Below are 17,401 nucleotides of genomic sequence, written 5' to 3' on the forward strand. Positions count from 1 at the left end.
ACCTGTCCTTTAAAGCTGAAACTTTCTTCACACTGTCCCCCCCTGCAGCAGTGAAAGGGAACTGAAATTAAGTTTCCAATTACAGTTTTTGTGGAAACTGGCTGTTTATTCAGCCACAGCGATACCTGGATAATGTGACATTCAGCAAAGTGTGAGAGAACCGAGATTATGTTTGAATTTGATGTGAAAATATACAGTATACTGCACATGGTGTGAATGTGATGCTTCCGGTCTGATGTTCTGAACAGACTTAATGAGCTTTTTGAACCAGGACAGGTGCATATCAAGAAGCCAATCAGGATTCTTCAAAAGTGATTTATTATGTATACATTTAAAATAACATTTTGTATAACAGCTCTAAAGTATGTGTAATATAGAAAAGGACAAGGGAGTAAAGTCCAATAATATAGCCTGCATTACCTCAGACAGAACACTCAATATACATAAACACATTTATGAGTCACACACACCTGCTGCTACTGAAAACGTCCACATCATCCTCTACAGCCTCTCTCTCCACTGTCATATTTCACTGTTGTACTACTTTCTGCTTCCATCAGGTGAGTCCAGCCTCTGGTTCAACTGCATCACAACAAAACCACATTGATGAGGTATTTGTCAACCAGTGTTTTCCTTTCAGGAGGATCCAACCTGACTGGACTTTACTCCAGGGTTTCGTAGATCTCTGTGTCTTCTGTCCATGCCGCAATGACGACCTTCAAGTCTGAGACGTTCTCATACACAAGAGAAGAGTCCAGCTGATGGGGAGAGATGACAATAGAAGACTCATTGAACCTCATTCATGCAATTTACATACTGTTAGAATTTTTTTTCAATATTTTTAATTATAATGCTTCAGACTCAATTCTGTGTCGACCTTTAAGCCCTAAAACATTACTGACTTCTACTCAGCAAGTTGTTCTTTACATTTAAATTCATTTTACAGCTTCATGTTGATAATAAAACAAGTTCTTGTGCATTTATATTCCAAGTCATCATAACTGTATTTTAGGGTAAGTTTTGTCAGTAAGGTCTCTCTCCCTGTTGGCCTGTTTTTTTCCTTTCATGATGCTCCAACCTGACTGGACTTTACTCCACATCTTCCTGCTCCTCTGTGACTTCTGTCTGCTGCAGCGACGACCTGCAAGTCTGAGACGTTCTCATACACAGAAGAGTCCAGCTGATGGGGAGAGATGATAATATAAGACTCAATGAACCTCATTCATGCAATTTGGATATTGTTAGAATTATTAAAATATTTTTAATAATAATGCTTCAGACTCAATTCTGTGCTGACCTTTAAGACCTAAAACTTTACCGACTCCTATTCATGTTGATAATAAAATGTGTTCTAGTGCATTTTGTTACATCCTGTTTTATTTTGGTGTTTCCTGTTGATTCCTTTAAGTTGATCATCTGTTGGTGGGCACCTGTGCTGATTGGTGGGCTGAGTCTATATACGCAGGTCTTTTTTGTTAAGTATCTGGTCTTCATTTATTCATCCATTTCATTAATTTACTTTAATAAACTCATATGTAGTAAATTCCTGCTGGTGTTGTGTCCATTATTATGTTTGGTGTTCGAGCCAGCCTTAACAATTTGTGAGCCAAATCATCATAACTGTATTTTAGGGTAAGTTCTGTCAATAAGGTCTCTCTCTCACCTCTATAGTCTCTACCGTTTCATTCAGTCCAGTGGTGGAGCTCAGAGTTTTCTTCTTCCTGGATTGAATCCAAAGAGAAATACTTAACTAAATGAAATTAATGACTTAATAAAAGAAGGGATGTCTTCTTAATTGTTTTACCTCATCCACAGACTCAAGAGAAGCAGAAGAATCAGCATCAGGACCACCAGAATCGCCACGATGATACTTAGTATAATTACTGATTTCCCTAAAAATGGAGAGCGACAGAGAGGAGATGTGCCTTATCAATAATGTAGTATACAGGTGTGTGTGTGTGTGTGTGTGTATGTGTGTGTGTGTGTGTGTGTGTGTGTGTGTGTGTGTGTGTGAAGGTAAGACAACTTACCTGCCACAACAGTCAGATATAAGGTGGAGTTATGACGTCCTCTTCTGTTCTGGGCTTCACAGTAATAATTCCCACTGTGTTCAGGTCTGACATCAGTGATGGTGAAGATCTGTCCTGATGCTTTTGGTGAGTCTTCATTCTCCTTGTACCAGGTATAATTAGCTGCTGGGTTAGCATCACTGCTACAGGTCAGATTCACTGAACTGCCCTCCACTATCTCACCAGAGGGATTCACTGACACAGAGGGAAGTTTTGGAGCATCTGGAGGAGATGTGTGAAAATAAATTAACGATAAAATGAGGAAGGGTTGCATTAGTACAACATGTTGTATTGGAGCTGCTCAGTGAACTACAGCAGCAGACTGAATGTGAAGCAGGCAGAGCTGAAAAAAACAGACATGATCAGACTTAATGACGTTGACAAGTCCATCAGCTGTATGTTTCTTTTTAAATAAGCTGTTTCACTCACATTTCACATCAATAAAGATGCATTCAGACGTCCTCTTCCCCAGCTGGTTCTCAGCTGTACAGTAATACTCTCCCAAGTCAGAGGACTGGATGGAGCTGAAGACAAGCTGTGGTTCTTTACTGAGAGGTTGAAGGTCTGGATTTACATTCTTCTTGTACCAGGTGTATTTAGCTGCTGGGTTAGCATCACTGCTACAGGTCAGATTCACTGAACTGCCCTCCACTATCTCACCAGAGGGATTTACTGACACAGGGGGAAGTTTTGGAGCATCTGGAGGAGATGTATGAAAATTAATTAACGATAAAATGAGGAAGGGTTGCATTAGTACAACATGTTGTATTGGAGCTGCTCAGTGAACTACAGCAGCAGAGCTGAAAAAAACAGACATGATCAGACTTAATGACGTTGACAAGTCCATCAGCTGTATGTTTCTTTTTAAATAAGCTGTTTCACTCACATTTCACATCAATAAAGATGTATTCAGACGTCCTCTTCCCCAGCTGGTTCTCAGCTGTACAGTAATACTCTCCAGAGTCAGAGGACTGGATGGAGCTGAAGACAAGCTGTGGTTCTTTACTGAGAGGTTGAAGGTCTGGATTTACATTCTTCTTGTACCAGGTGTATTTAGCAGCTGGGTTAGCATCACTGCTACAGGTCAGAGTCACTGAACTGCCCTCCACTATCTCACCAGAGGGATTTACTGACACAGGGGGAAGTTTTGGAGCATCTGGAGGACATGTATGAAAATTAATTAACGATAAAATGAGGAAGGGTTGCATTAGTACAACATGTTGTATTGGAGCTGCTCAGTGAACTACAGCAGCAGACTGAATGTGAAGCAGGCAGAGCTGAAGAAAGCAGACATGATCAGACTTAATGACGTTGACAAGTCCATCAGCTGTATGTTTCTTTTTAAATAAGCTGTTTCACTCACATTTCACATCAATAAAGATGTATTCAGACGTCCTCTTCCCCAGCTGGTTCTCAGCTGTACAGTAATACTCTCCCAAGTCAGAGGACTGGATGGAGCTGAAGACAAGCTGTGGTTCTTTACTGAGAGGTTGAAGGTCTGGATTTACATTCTTCTTGTACCAGGTGTATTTAGCTGCTGGGTTAGCATCACTGCTACAGGTCAGATTCACTGAACTGCCCTCCACTATCTCACCAGAGGGATTTACTGACACAGGGGGAAGTTTTGGAGCATCTGGAGGAGATGTATGAAAATTAATTAACGATAAAATGAGGAAGGGTTGCATTAGTACAACATGTTGTATTGGAGCTGCTCAGTGAACTACAGCAGCAGAGCTGAAGAAAGCAGACATGATCAGACTTAATGACGTTGACAAGTCCATCAGCTGTATGTTTCTTTTTAAATAAGCTGTTTCACTCACATTTCACATCAATAAAGATGTATTCAGACGTCCTCTTCCCCAGCTGGTTCTCAGCTGTACAGTAATACTCTCCAGAGTCAGAGGACTGGATGGAGCTGAAGACAAGCTGTGGTTCTTTACTGAGAGGTTGAAGGTCTGGATTTACATTCTTCTTGTACCAGGTGTATTTAGCAGCTGGGTTAGCATCACTGCCACAGGTCAGATTCACTGAACTGCCCTCCACTATCTCACCAGAGGGACTCACTGATACAGAGGGAAGCTTTGGAGCATCTGGAGGAGAAAACATCAACACATTTAACATTTCATTGCCAGATGAGGATAATTTTTCACATTATAAGTGCTTATTTAAATTTTCAGTTGAAATGTTGAATAATTGAAAAAAAGTATGAAGCTAATATTTGGCTTTCAAACGTGGCAAATATCTGACCAGTTATCGCTCTTTAGCTGTTGTCAAACATCTGATGTTTGGAAGGATGTGATCAGATGTAACACATGTGAATAACTCATGCAAGAAACTCATGATAAATAATATACAAATCGAAAGAGTGCCTCAAATCAAATTTCTCGGAGTAATAATAGACAAAAGATTATGTTGGAAGCCACACATGAATTAAATTAAAGCAAAAATATCAAAGTCAACTGCAATATTATATAAAGTCAAAGATCTCCTAAATCAACCATCACTATACACCTTGTACTGTCCCTTCATACTCCCATACATTACTTACTGTGTGGAAGTATGGAGGAACACATACAAGACAAACACAGATCCGATCTTCATCCTCCAAAAAAGAGCTATAAGAAATGTAAATAAAACCACTTACAAAGAAACAACAAACTCACTCTTCATCAATCTAAACGCGCTAAAATTTAATGACCCGGTTGACTTCAAAACTATTCAAATCATGTACAGAGTAAAAAATCAGCAGTTACCAAACAGTATCCAAAGGTTGTTTCAAATGAGGGAAAGTAAATATGATTTCAGAGGAATATGTGTGTTCAAAAAACAATTAGTGAGGACAAATGCAAAACTTCATTGTATCACAACAAAGAGAGTTAATCTATGGAACAACAGCTGGACAGAGCTGGGTCAATATATTTATTGATACAAAACATCTGGTTAACACAAACCTTAAGCCAGAGTCTGAAACATTGGTGTGTTTAAGTGGACTGTTTGCTATTAAACAAAAGAAAAATGAGAAAGGAAGTATTGTAATTTTCGCTGAGAGACTGAAGATAAATCTCATTACATTAAAACTACATCTTTCTCTACAGTAACACAGAGCAGGTTATATTGTTGTTGGGATACTGACAGCAGTAGAGGTCCTGTAGAGCTCTATGAGAAAAACATGGTGCCAATAACAAGCGAGGCAGTGGGGTCGCTCATATTAGAAATACATGAAGTCGCTGTACAGAACTTTAGATAAAAGACTCCACAAGATGCTGTTATGTTAGTGGAAGACTGTGAAGAAAACTCACAAACTGGAAGAGAGGGGAAATCCTCATATCCTTTAACAGCACAGGAAAAGCTGTCTGCAGAGTTAAAGGAGACTGAATAATAAGATGTTCCTGTCCAAATTTTCTGTCCATTCTCATACCAGATGTAGGAAGAACGATCAAGTAGACGACAATTGCTGAGACACTTCAGCACTGACCAGGAGTCATATGTTGACCTCTTCACCTGCACCTGGAGATCTGTGTATGTGAAGAAAGAATAGAAATGTAATTTATGTTCAGACACACACAAACATTCACAGTATTATTTCCAAGTTATTAACCATTTGAAGTTACATTAAGTCTTCCAATGAAAATGTTACCTGTGACAGTCAAAGAGACTCCAGGTGAACCAGTAAATCTCCCTCCTGGTTGGTTTATTATGAGCCTGAACTTGTACTCAGCTGAGTCGCTCTCTCTCAGGTCTGTGATTCTCAGAGTGCAGTCGTTCATATCACAGTGATACTGAACACGACCTGCATACTCCGAGTCTGTTCCCAGATCCACAGGTTCATTATTACTCAATTTAGTGAACCAGAATGTTCTCTCAACTTCAGTATCATGGTCATTTATTCTGGATGGGTATCTGTAGGTGCAGTTTATGTTCACTGTTGATCCTTTTAAGGCACAGATCTGGGTAGAAGTGTAAGTCACTCTCCAGTCATTCTGACCCTGTACCACTGTAACACAGAGCACATCAGAAACCACAATCACATTCATAACAAGTTAAGAATCAGTAAATAAGACAAAGTGGATCATGACATCAATATGATTTTGTCTACAGTCATTGTCATTCATCGTGCATCAATCTAACTAGAATTTAACTAAAAAAGTTAAAGCTGAACACCTGAAATGTGTCTCTTATGTGTTATTAAACAACAAAGTCTAAAAGTCCAACTCTATTTATACATACTTTGAATTTACAGTACAAAGAAACAGTTTTAGATGCTGTTTACAATTAATCTCTCTGTGCACTGAGACAGAACATCGTACAGTCTGAAGGTGCAGTGAAGGAACAAGTATGTATTGAACCTGTGAACATTAATGCAATTTTACTGAACAGGAAAAGAAGAAGAAAATGAAGCATTAGAGAGTCTGTGCTTGTCTTGGTTAGTTTCCACTCTGTTAGTTCTTTGGTCAAGTTGCTGCTGAGTTAAGTGTGAAAACCACAGAGAAATGCAGAGCATGAAGTGAGGGAAACTTTTGAAAGCAACAACAACAAAAAAATAGCTGACAATACCCTCTGTGTACTGAGTTTCCTCTCTGTTAGTTCTTTGGCCTAGTTGCTGCTGAGGTAAGTGTGAAAACCACAGAGAACATGATGTAAGGAAACTTTTGAAAGCAACTAAAATAGAATAGGTGACAATAAGTTTTCACAGAGAGGGACAACTGTTTTAACTGTAACAGCTAAAACAGTTGTCCAGCTCTACAGTACAGAGTGCAGAGATTACCAAACAGATTTAAAACATCATGATGAGATGAAATTCTCAGTCCATTGCTGTACCATCATAGAACTATGTATATATGCATATGCATGTATAAAAATATATGATTCTTACAATCCATTGAAGGAGGGTGGACAAAACTTATTAGCTAGTCACCCCCACCCCCACCACCCATGACGCAGATACAGCTGAACATCTTAATAAATATTATTAAAGTGTTCAGAAGTAAATATTGATGTTATTATTTTTACCATTTTGCCTTCATTCAATAGCTATAGTTTACACAGAAATAAACAGAAGTGAATGTTTGGTGTTGTAGAGTTTAAAAGTTATTCATCATACTGCATCACACATACATCAAACCTAGAAAAGTGCTGATCTGGGATATTTTATATTTACTCTCTTAAAATGACTTCATGCTGCTCTGAATAAGTGTGCTAAATGTCCTACAATGTAAATGTAGATATACAGTACCTGACACAGAGAGAAGGAAGACAACAAATCCACTCGCTGCTGCTGTTAAACTCATAGCTGCTCCTCTCATCTCTCTGTGAGGCTTCAGAGACAATAAAATACATCAAATAATGTAAACAACATGTAATAGTCATATTAGTAAACTATTCTACTTACAACAGAGAAGGACATTGTCTGTTAAGATGCTCGTCCTCTGTGATCTGTGAGCAGAAGTCAGATATCAGGATGTTAAATGACTTGATTTCCTTCCTCTTTCTTAGTATTATGAATATGCATGAGGGGCCAAATGACAGTAAACACATAAGTTCACACCAAGTTTTACTGTTTTCCAAAGACTTAATATAATCTATGTTAGAGAGAATAACAGACCAGTGTTTTGACCTGTTAGTAATTTAAAGACAGAAGAGAAATAATGAGACATTATATTATCTTACTTTTATTTTTTAAGTGTGCGCACAGTTCAGTGTCCAAAGAAAAAACATGACACACTCACACTTCTAGTGCATGATAAGACACTGAATACGCCACCATGAGTTCAAAGAGATGTACTGTATCAGTATGGGATGTAAGAAGTCACATGCTGAGCACAATGTTTGTTGTAACTATTAAGAAACAAGTAAAAGGCAGAGTACATCAAAACATGATACAGAAATCTATGTGTAAATCAGATGACAAAATGTTTTACATCTTCAGTTGGAAACTCACTCATTCACCATCATTCTGACTGTAACGCAGAGCACATCATCAGTGATGAAGCCTGAATCTGCAACACTGAAGCTTCACCACTAGAGGACAGTGAAACAAGAGAGATACTGAATCACAACCCTGAAACAACATTTTACCATCAATCACTGATTGTTTAGACACATTTAAAAGTACTTTTAGTAATTGTTCTTACTCTGTTTATTCTTGACATTCAATTCATTAAAAAAATACAGTTAGAGGTTCAGTTTCAGAAGTGTTGATTGTTCACATTGGTGACCTTGTTTTACAGTAGTTGAACCCAAATTGATAGATTAGTATACTTTGAGACTGAATTGGCTATCTTTTTCCCTGACTCCAGGGTGGTACCCCGTTATTATTAATTCCTATTAATAACCTTATTGATTTGAATAATTAATGATTATCTTTGATAATCATTATCTTTGATAATCATTAATTATTAAATTAATATCTTATCTTTGATAATCATTATTTATTGCTGATAGCCAAACTTGTAGCCACTGCCCAACAAAATGGTGCCTCGTGTGAGGCTGAATATTGTTGGCAATTATTCACAATTGTGCAATATTCATTTCAGCATAATTTTGGCCAGTGCCAAAATTCTGGAATCCAAAACCTTCAGACTATCCAAAAGTCTTTATATTTAACAACTAGTCTGCCACAGGAGTAGATATCTAACTGTACTTACAAACAAGTTCAGTGTGGTGACATTTGATTTTTCAAATCAAATTTAGCTAAGGCAATTAATAACCCAAATCTTGAGTAATTGGTAACTACCACTTTAAGCCCTCAGTGTTACATTAAGAGCTTGCTGTTGCTGCTAGCCATTCAGGTTGAACCTACTCTAGAGGAAGTGTAAGAATTTTGGTTCAGCATTCGAATACCACACATTCAATGCCATCCAGTCAAGCTGACAGACATAGCTATTAATTCAAGTGCTCCCCTTGTTAATTAAAACACAGTGTGCCACCGGCCCTGTGACATATAGAGAGCTTGTACCTGGCTGTTACTGCCATGCATTCCAGCCTGAGTAAGAAATAGAGCTTGTGAGATAGGGCCACAGTGTGCTACCAGCCCTGTGAAACTTAGAAGTTATCCCCTAGCTGTTACTGCCATGCATTCCAGCCTGAGTCAACTTTAAGAAACAATCCTCTGACTGTTATTGTCCTGAATCTCAGTTAGTGCATGTTGAAATCTGTTGTGCCCACTAGAGCCACTAGACGGTGCTGTAGCTACCCGTCCTCCACAGGAAGCTACTCCCCAGAGTGTAGGCCACAACATTGTTTGGTTAGGCTAGTGTACTGCCCAAACTACACTACAAAGTGTCTGTCACGCAACACCATAGCCAACCTCTCCAGAGACAACAATGGAGAACCCCTGTGTAGAGCAGTTTATTTCTTCCCTAGCACAGAGCCTAGAACCTGGCTACCCAGAATTCATCAGTAGGTTGAATTTTAGTGAGTGCAGGAAAGAGATAGACTCGCTACTCAAGGACAGGAATGATGCACAGACGGCATCCAAAGACCCGTTGTTATGCTTGCTTCTGAACTTCCACAGGCAAACCAGCCTTGCCTGTCAGAGCAAAGCAGCCCTAGAAAAGGAAGTAGATTTCCTTAGAGCGCGGGTTCAGACGGCCAATAAGAAAGCCATGCGCTATCTAGAACACCTGCACTCAGCAGAGTTAGACCTCTGCTCACACAAGGAGGAAGTGTTAAGGCTTAGGTCAGAACGTCCTGCCCCACTACAAGCATTCAGCCAATGTGATTCCGGTTGCTCCGATTCACACTCCTCCCATGATGAAAGGTTAACGCCCTCTCCACTCAGAAGATTGGAACTATTCCCAACCGACCCCTAAGTTCTTGGGAATGAAGTCAGCTTCTCAACCTCCACTGAGAGACAGCGCTAACAGCTACCTGACTTCCCATCTCTCTGAAACAGACACTGAAGAGACATGTAGGATATCCTCTGGAAGATATTCTGCCCAGTGTTTTTCTCAGCCACCAATACATGACACATTCATCCGTGCTCATCCTTCCGAAGGGGGGACTAGAACATCCCAGAACTGTTCAGCCTCTCCTCTGCACTATCAGGAAAGTGATAACAGTTGTTCAGCCCCTGCCCTTCAACCATAGAGAATTGTAGCATGTGATGCACATGTCCATGATAGTGCTAGTTTAGTCTTGTCTTCACCAGAAATGACTTCACAGTGTGTCCACCTTAAAGTGCTTGAGCTTATAGCTAAGGACATTGATCATTTTGACCCAGACAGCTGTAATCACTACATTGAAGATTACTTTAGAGAACTAGAGTACAATCTAGTTGACCTGCCCCATGCAACCCAAAGTGAGAAAGTTAAACTTGTGTGGAAAACCAGCTCTAAAGCTGTACACAAGTTTATACATCCACAACCTTCCAGAGTCAGAAATGACAACCAAGAGCTCCGTCAAGCACTAGTAGAAGAACTCTCTTTTCCTGCTGACGAGACCACATTGATGGTTGCAGCCCTCAAAATTAAACATTCCCGTTGTGAGCATCCCAGGGATTATTACCAACGTTTGAGGCATGCGTACTTCCAGGGCAAGAATGAACCAGGCTTAGAAGAAAACCCCACCTTCAAGTCCTTATTCTTGCAGAACCCCTCACTGCATGAGATAAGAAAGATGACACAGGTGGCTTGGGAAACTGCTGTCACTTCCAAAGCAGGAGGGAAAACAATTGAGCCTGCCAGCTCAAACACTGACGCGTCATACAGGTCTGCTGCCTCAAAAGATCACCCTCATAACAGTCCAAAGGGGGTTGACAAAAGGCAGCATAGGGACACTGGGTGTAACCGCCATGTCCACCAACTGTGTCGAAATAGGCATTCACACAGTGGAAGCTTTAGAAGGCCATACGCAGAGATTCTGGCCCAGAAGTGTGACCAGACAATGGACAGATCAGCATCTCTGACCACAGTTCAGTACTTGGTCACCATCTATCAGACAGTGACAGTGCCTCTGAATGTCTCTCTCCCTCTGGCTACATGGAGAGTTACAGCCCTGAGCCACAAGTTAGAAACTTAAGGCACAAGAGGCAAGAGGAAAAAAGGCTGAATATTGAGGGCAAAGATAAGAAATATATTTTCTTGGTTCTGTTGGATTGAATGTGTGAAACTGAGATGTCCTTTATTTAAATTTGGGGAAAACATTAAAAATGACATACCTGCATTTTGAAAACAATTTATCATCCATCACTGATTGTTAAAACAGATTTAAATTTACTTTTAGTACTTTTCACAAAATACAGTCCTCCTGCAAGATGCATGCAAGATGACATTTCTCATTAAAGCTGAACCTTTCTGCACACTGCCGCCCTCTGCAGCAGTGAAAGGGAACTGAAATTAAGTTTCCAATTACACTTTTTGTGGAAACTGGCTTTTTATTCAGCCACAGCGATACCTGGATAATGTGACATTCAGCAAAATGTAATAGAACCGAGATTATGTTTGAATTGATGTGTAAAAATATACAGTATACTGCACATGGTGTGAATGTGATGCTTCCAGTTTGATGTCTCTGTTCTGAACAGACTTAATGAGCTTTGTGAGCCAGGACAGGTGCAAACCAGGAAGCCAATCAGGATTCTTCAAAAGTGATTTATTATGTATACAATTAAAGTAACATTTTGCAACAGCTCTAATCCTAAATATCTGTAATATAGAAAAGGAAAAAGGAGTAAAGTACAATAATATAGCCTGCATTACCTCAGACAGAACACTCAGTATACATAAACACATTTATGAGTCACACACACCTGTTGCTACTGAAAACGTCCACATTATCCTCTACAGTTTCTCTCTCCAGTCTACAGCATTTTTACATTTAAAATAACATTTCACATAACAGCTCTAATCCTAAATATCTGTAATATAATGATGATAAAAATGCTTCAGACTAAGTTCTGTGTTGAACTTTAAGGCCTAAAACATTACTGACTTCTACTCAGCAAGTTGTTCTTTACATTTAAATTCACTTTATGATTTCATATTGATAATAAAATGTGTTCTAGTGCATTTATAAGCCAAATCATCATAATTGTATTATACGGTAAGTTTTGTCAATAAACCTGACTGGACTTTACTCCACGTCCTCCTGCTCCTCTGTGTCTTCTGTCTGCTGCAGCGACGACCTGCAAGTCTGAGACGTTCTCATACACAGGAGAAGAGTCCAACTGATGGGGAGAGATGACAATATAAGACTCAATGAACCTCAATCATGCAATTTGCATACTGTTAGAATTATTAAAATATTTTTAATAATAATGCTTCAGACTATTCGGCCTCATTCCTTAGTCCCAACAGATTGATGCCCTTTGTGATGCTCCCCTGATATCAGCCTTTTTTGCAATATTTATGCACAATAATCAGTAATTAATAATTGTTGAATTATTAATACATTTTCCAAAAATGATGATATAATTAATATTATTGCTTCAGACTAAATTCTGTGTCGACCTTTAAGGCCTAAAACATTACTGGTTTCTACTCAGTTGTTCTTTACATTTAAATTCATTTTACAGCTTCATGTTAATAATAAAATGTGTTCTAGTGCATCTATAAGCCAAATCATTATAACGGTATTTTAGGGTAAGTTTTGTCAATAAAGTCTCTCTCTCCCCCTGTTGGCCTGTTTTTTTCCTTTCATGATGCTCCAACCTGACTGGACTTTACTCCACATCTTCCTGCTCCTCTGTGACTTCTGTCTGCTGCAGCAACGACCTGCAAGTCTGAGACGTTCTCATACACAGGAGAAGAGTCCAACTGATGGGGAGAGATGACAATATAAGACTCAATGAACCTCATTCATGCAGTTTGCATACTGTTAGAATCTTTTAAATATTTTTAATAATAATGCTTCAGATTCAATTCTGTGTTGACCTTTAAGTCCTAAAACATTACTGGTTTCTACTCAGCAAGTTTTTCTTTACATTTAAATTCCCTTTATGATTTTATGTTAACAATAAAATGTGTTCTAGTGCATGTATAAGCCAAAATCATCATAACTGTATTTTAGGGTAAGTTCTGTCAATAAGGTCTCTCTCTCACCTCTCTAGTCTCTACAAGTTCATTCAGATCAGTGGTGGAGCTCCGAGTTTTCTTTTTCCTGGATTGAATCCAACAAGAACAAGAACTTTAACAAAATGAAATTCATGACTTTGAAAATGTTTTTATAAGAAAATTAAAGAAGGATGTTTTCTTTATTGTTTTACCACATCCACAGACTCAAGACAAGCAGAGGAATCAGCATCAGGACCACCAGAATCACCACGATGATACTAATTATAATTACTGATTTCCCTAAAAATTGAGACCGACAGAAAGTAGATATGGCTTATCAATAAATGTATTATACAGGTGTGTGTGTGTGTAATTATTACAGTGGCACATGATTTAAAAACAGCATCATGCATGTGGCAGCATCTGGAAACTTGAAGGTGGTCTGGTGAATGGATGAATCGTGGATATTGTATTAATGTTTTGCTGTCTCCTGTTGCTCTGCATGGCTTGTGAACTGTCTTGTGAGTGCTTATTTTGCTGTTATTGTCTGTCTATAATTTTTAATCATCATCTCATTAGTTTCAGAGCATCTCGCCATAGGACTGGAGTTGAAAATCAGCCAGCTGACTAACACAGAGATGTTGATTAATGTGTGTTGTCCTTCTAAATAAATGAAATGTCTGAAAGTTTGAACTGAAGGAAACAGAAATGTTAAATTTTACTTTTACAGCAGATGGAAAGTGAGGAAAATACACATGATCTGCAAAATGCTTTTCCGTTAACAAAGTGCAAAGATATTTATCAATATAAGCAGTTTTTTACTTTTTAAATAAGCTGTTTCACTCACATTTCACATCAATAAAGATGTACTCAGATGTCCTCTTCCCCAGCTGGTTCTCAGCTGTACAGTAATACTCTCCAGAGTCAGAGGACTGGATGGAGCTGAAGACAAACTGTGGTTCTTTACTGAGAGGTTGAAGGTCTGGATTTACATTCTTCTTGTACCAGGTGTATTTAGCAGCTGGGTTAGCATCACTGCTACAGGTCAGATTCACTGAACTGCCCTCCACTATCTCACCAGAGGGACTCACTGACACAGAGGGAAGCTTTGGAGGATCTGTAAGATGATATGATATAAACACATATTAACTTTAAGATGTGAATATGATCATAAAACAAAGTCTGTTTCATTTGCTGATAATTTATACTCTAAAGACAATAATGGAGGCAGGAACAAATGAAAGAACGTATAAGAGAATACATTTTCAATTTTCTCTTTAATGTTTGATTATTACCACTGACCAGTGTACTGTCTCAGTTACTCACTGTCTTTCATGCAAGCAGATTTAGATTCCTGCTGGTGGGGGCAGATTGCTAATTACTAATCACTAATCAATTGTCCTTTTCTGTATTTGTTTTTCCTCTCTCGGATTGTGTGTGTGTGTGTGTGTGTGTTCAGACTCTGCGTGCTGGGTTTCATAACACTAAGTGTCATTGGCCCTGTAGTTTCAGATAACTCTATCTGCCTCACTGTCACACATCCTTTTTGTTTTCTTCTATAAATCTTGCTGTCTCTACAAACATTCTGAAGACATTACGTTGCTCGGTATGGTGTCCCTGCACTTGAATACACTTACACACCTTCGCATAAGCCAGCAGGTTATTAAAATAAACAAACAAAAAAAACAAACAAACAGTTGACATCACATTTTGGTCTGAGTAAAATAGTTAAGTTGATAAAAGTATAAAGTATAAATGAAAAGGTGTAAGAGGTAAAACTGGGTCTGACTTGTTTTAGACTATGTGGGTCAAAATTGTCACTTGATTCATTAGTGGAACATTGTGGAGAAAACTCACACACTGAAGGAGAGGGGAAAGATTCATATCCTGATAGAGCACAAGAATAGTTGTCCTCAGGATTAATTGGGTCTGGATGAAAATATTTTTTTTTTCCCTCCATTGGCTGGCCATTCCTGTACCAGATGTAGGAAGGATCAACAGGCAGCTGACAATTACTGTGACATGTCAGCTCTGTCCAGTTGGGATGCTGGTTGGGGGAAGATTTTCTAACATTCACTTGGAAGTCTGGATCTGTGAACAAAAGACACAAATATAATTTCAGAATTAATTAATAAACATACAGCACATACAAAAAGATATTCACATGTTCAAAGTAACATTTTCTAAATGTTCTGAAACATCTGAAACTAACTGATCACAACGTCAAGAAATCAACCATTTATAACAAATGGTTATAAAGTTAGATTTGGTTAAAGGAACCTGCTCTTTGAGGGAGCTCTCAGTGAATCCAAGCAGTAATGAAGACTCTACTGAATAACCTTAATAATCACATAGATGAACATTAGATTTGAGAGAAATAAAGAATACCAAAAGCATAGCATATAATGAGGAGACTGGGGCAGCAGATGGTGTCAGCCATAGCATGTAAACAAAGTAATAGTAAGAAGTGTCGGGTTATAATGGAAGCACTGTCCACTTCTATGAATATGATGACCATTATTAGTCAGCTGGTAGCCAAGCAGCTGGTAAAGCTCTGTGCTCTGCCTGAACTAATGTTTTGCTCTATTTCAAATGAAAATGATACCTGTGACAGTCAAAGTGACTCCAGGTGAACCAGTATGGTTCCATCCTTGGTTTGTTGTGAACCTGAACTTGTACTCAGCTGAGTCGCTCTCTCTCAGGTCTGTGATTCTCAGAGTGCAGTCGTTCTTATCACAGTGATACTGAACACGACCTGAGTACTCTGAGGCTTCTTTCAGATCCACATATTGATCATTATTAATTTTAGTGAACCATAAAGTTTTGTCAACCGTAGTATCAAGGTTATCTATTCTGGATGGGTATCTGTAGGCGCAGTTTATCTTCACTGATGATCCTTTGAAGGCACAGATCTGAGTAGAAGAGTACGTCACTCCCCAGGGACCCACTGTAACACAGAACACAACAGAATCCACAATCAGACTCATAACAACATCAGAGAACAGACTTTAATCTGTCATGAAGGTCCTTCAGTATGTAATCCTGCTGAGATACTGCATGGGCCTCCTTCTTTCCACCTCAGAGAAGGACATTAGACTTATTTATGAAGCTTATGGCACAAACACAAGAACAAACATAAAGAGTGTTTTACACTTGAGTACCACAAAATGCAATTAATAATGCAATGTTGATGTTTTTAATTTAAGTTCAGGTGTGTATCAATACATTCAAAAAAACTGATGATTAATCTAGATACAGTTTGATAAAGGAAATGTATAATCATTAGATGTGGAGCCATGTATACTGTAGGGTTTCAAGTGATCTCATAGCTTTCTGGGAAATGTAGTATTTAGCATTACTCCTTTCAGTTAAGAATGCACTTAAATAAACTGTAGAACTAAACTACATACATTTCACAGTACATTTTTTCTTTAAAAGAGCAACTTAACACCAGCTGAAGCCTTGTTTTACTGCCCTTCAGTGGTTTAACCTCTGATGCTGAAGTGCACTCCAGGGTGTGTCAGTACACTGTGACAACACTGTTTGATGTGGTGACAGGTGCAACAGAACACGCTAATGCTGAAAAAGCTTGAGGCTTGATGTCTCCAACATTAAGCGTTATGTGTGCATGACTGTTCCTGTATGTGTTCTTATCTATGTAGCCTATAGCTGTCAGACATTATACAATATGCATGTCAGTGGTGCTTTAAAGGTTGTATTGTTGTTGGGATACCTACAGCAGTATCTCAAGAGCTTAATGGGACCAGTACAGAGAGGGAAGTGATATCACCCATATTTAAGACACATTCAGTTATGATACTTTAGCTAAAAGACTCCACTAGATGGTGTAAAAGACTGCGAAGTAAACTCACACAGTGAAGGAGAGGGGAACTTCTCATGTCCTTTCACAGCACAGGAATAGCTGTCTGTAGAATCAAAATTGCCTGAACAAGACTTAGATGTTTGTCCCGATATGTCCTGTCCATTCTTCTTCCAGATGTAAGAAGAACCATCAGGTAGATGACAGCTGCTGTGACACTTAAGCTCTGCCCAGGAAGGACTGATAGTTAATCTGCTCACCTGCACCTGGAGATCTGTATATACGAATAAAGAAAATTTTTTAAATTTTAACTGTCAACATTAACACATACAAGCACACAAACACATACACTTGTGTTCACCTTTTGGAATTAAATTATTAAATCTTCCAATGAAAATGTTACCTGTGACAGTCAAAGTGACTCCAGGTGAAGTATATTTCCCTCCTGGTTGGTTTGTTATGAACCTGAACTTGTACTGAGCTGAGTCGCTCTCTCTCAGGTCTGTGATTCTCAAAGTGCA

At 38.8% G+C, this 17,401-nt stretch overlaps 1 protein-coding gene and 2 long non-coding RNA genes across 3 annotated transcripts in view; 1 reads left to right on the forward strand and 2 right to left on the reverse strand.

Moving 5' to 3' along the window:
• The window catches only part of LOC121912934, a 183,518-nt gene that overhangs the window by 14,217 nt on the left and 151,900 nt on the right, over positions 1-17,401 (reverse strand). The window contains exons 7-8 of the mRNA XM_042435513.1: positions 12,719-12,823; positions 12,130-12,234 (exon numbers count right to left, since the gene is read on the reverse strand). Of these exons, the coding sequence (XP_042291447.1) occupies positions 12,130-12,234; positions 12,719-12,823 (210 nt within the window). The remainder of the gene's footprint in view (positions 1-12,129; positions 12,235-12,718; positions 12,824-17,401) is intronic.
• LOC121913110 lies at positions 494-1,359 on the forward strand. Its single transcript, XR_006100211.1, has 2 exons — positions 494-818; positions 1,135-1,359. It is a non-coding gene; the product is annotated as an uncharacterized LOC121913110 (long non-coding RNA).
• LOC121913217 lies at positions 1,804-2,141 on the reverse strand. Its single transcript, XR_006100241.1, has 2 exons — positions 2,031-2,141; positions 1,804-1,892 (listed from the first exon to the last, which is right to left on the reverse strand). It is a non-coding gene; the product is annotated as an uncharacterized LOC121913217 (long non-coding RNA).

The sequence above is a fragment of the Thunnus maccoyii genome, chromosome 2 (assembly GCF_910596095.1).
Source record: "Thunnus maccoyii chromosome 2, fThuMac1.1, whole genome shotgun sequence".
Lineage (NCBI taxonomy): Eukaryota > Metazoa > Chordata > Actinopteri > Scombriformes > Scombridae > Thunnus > Thunnus maccoyii.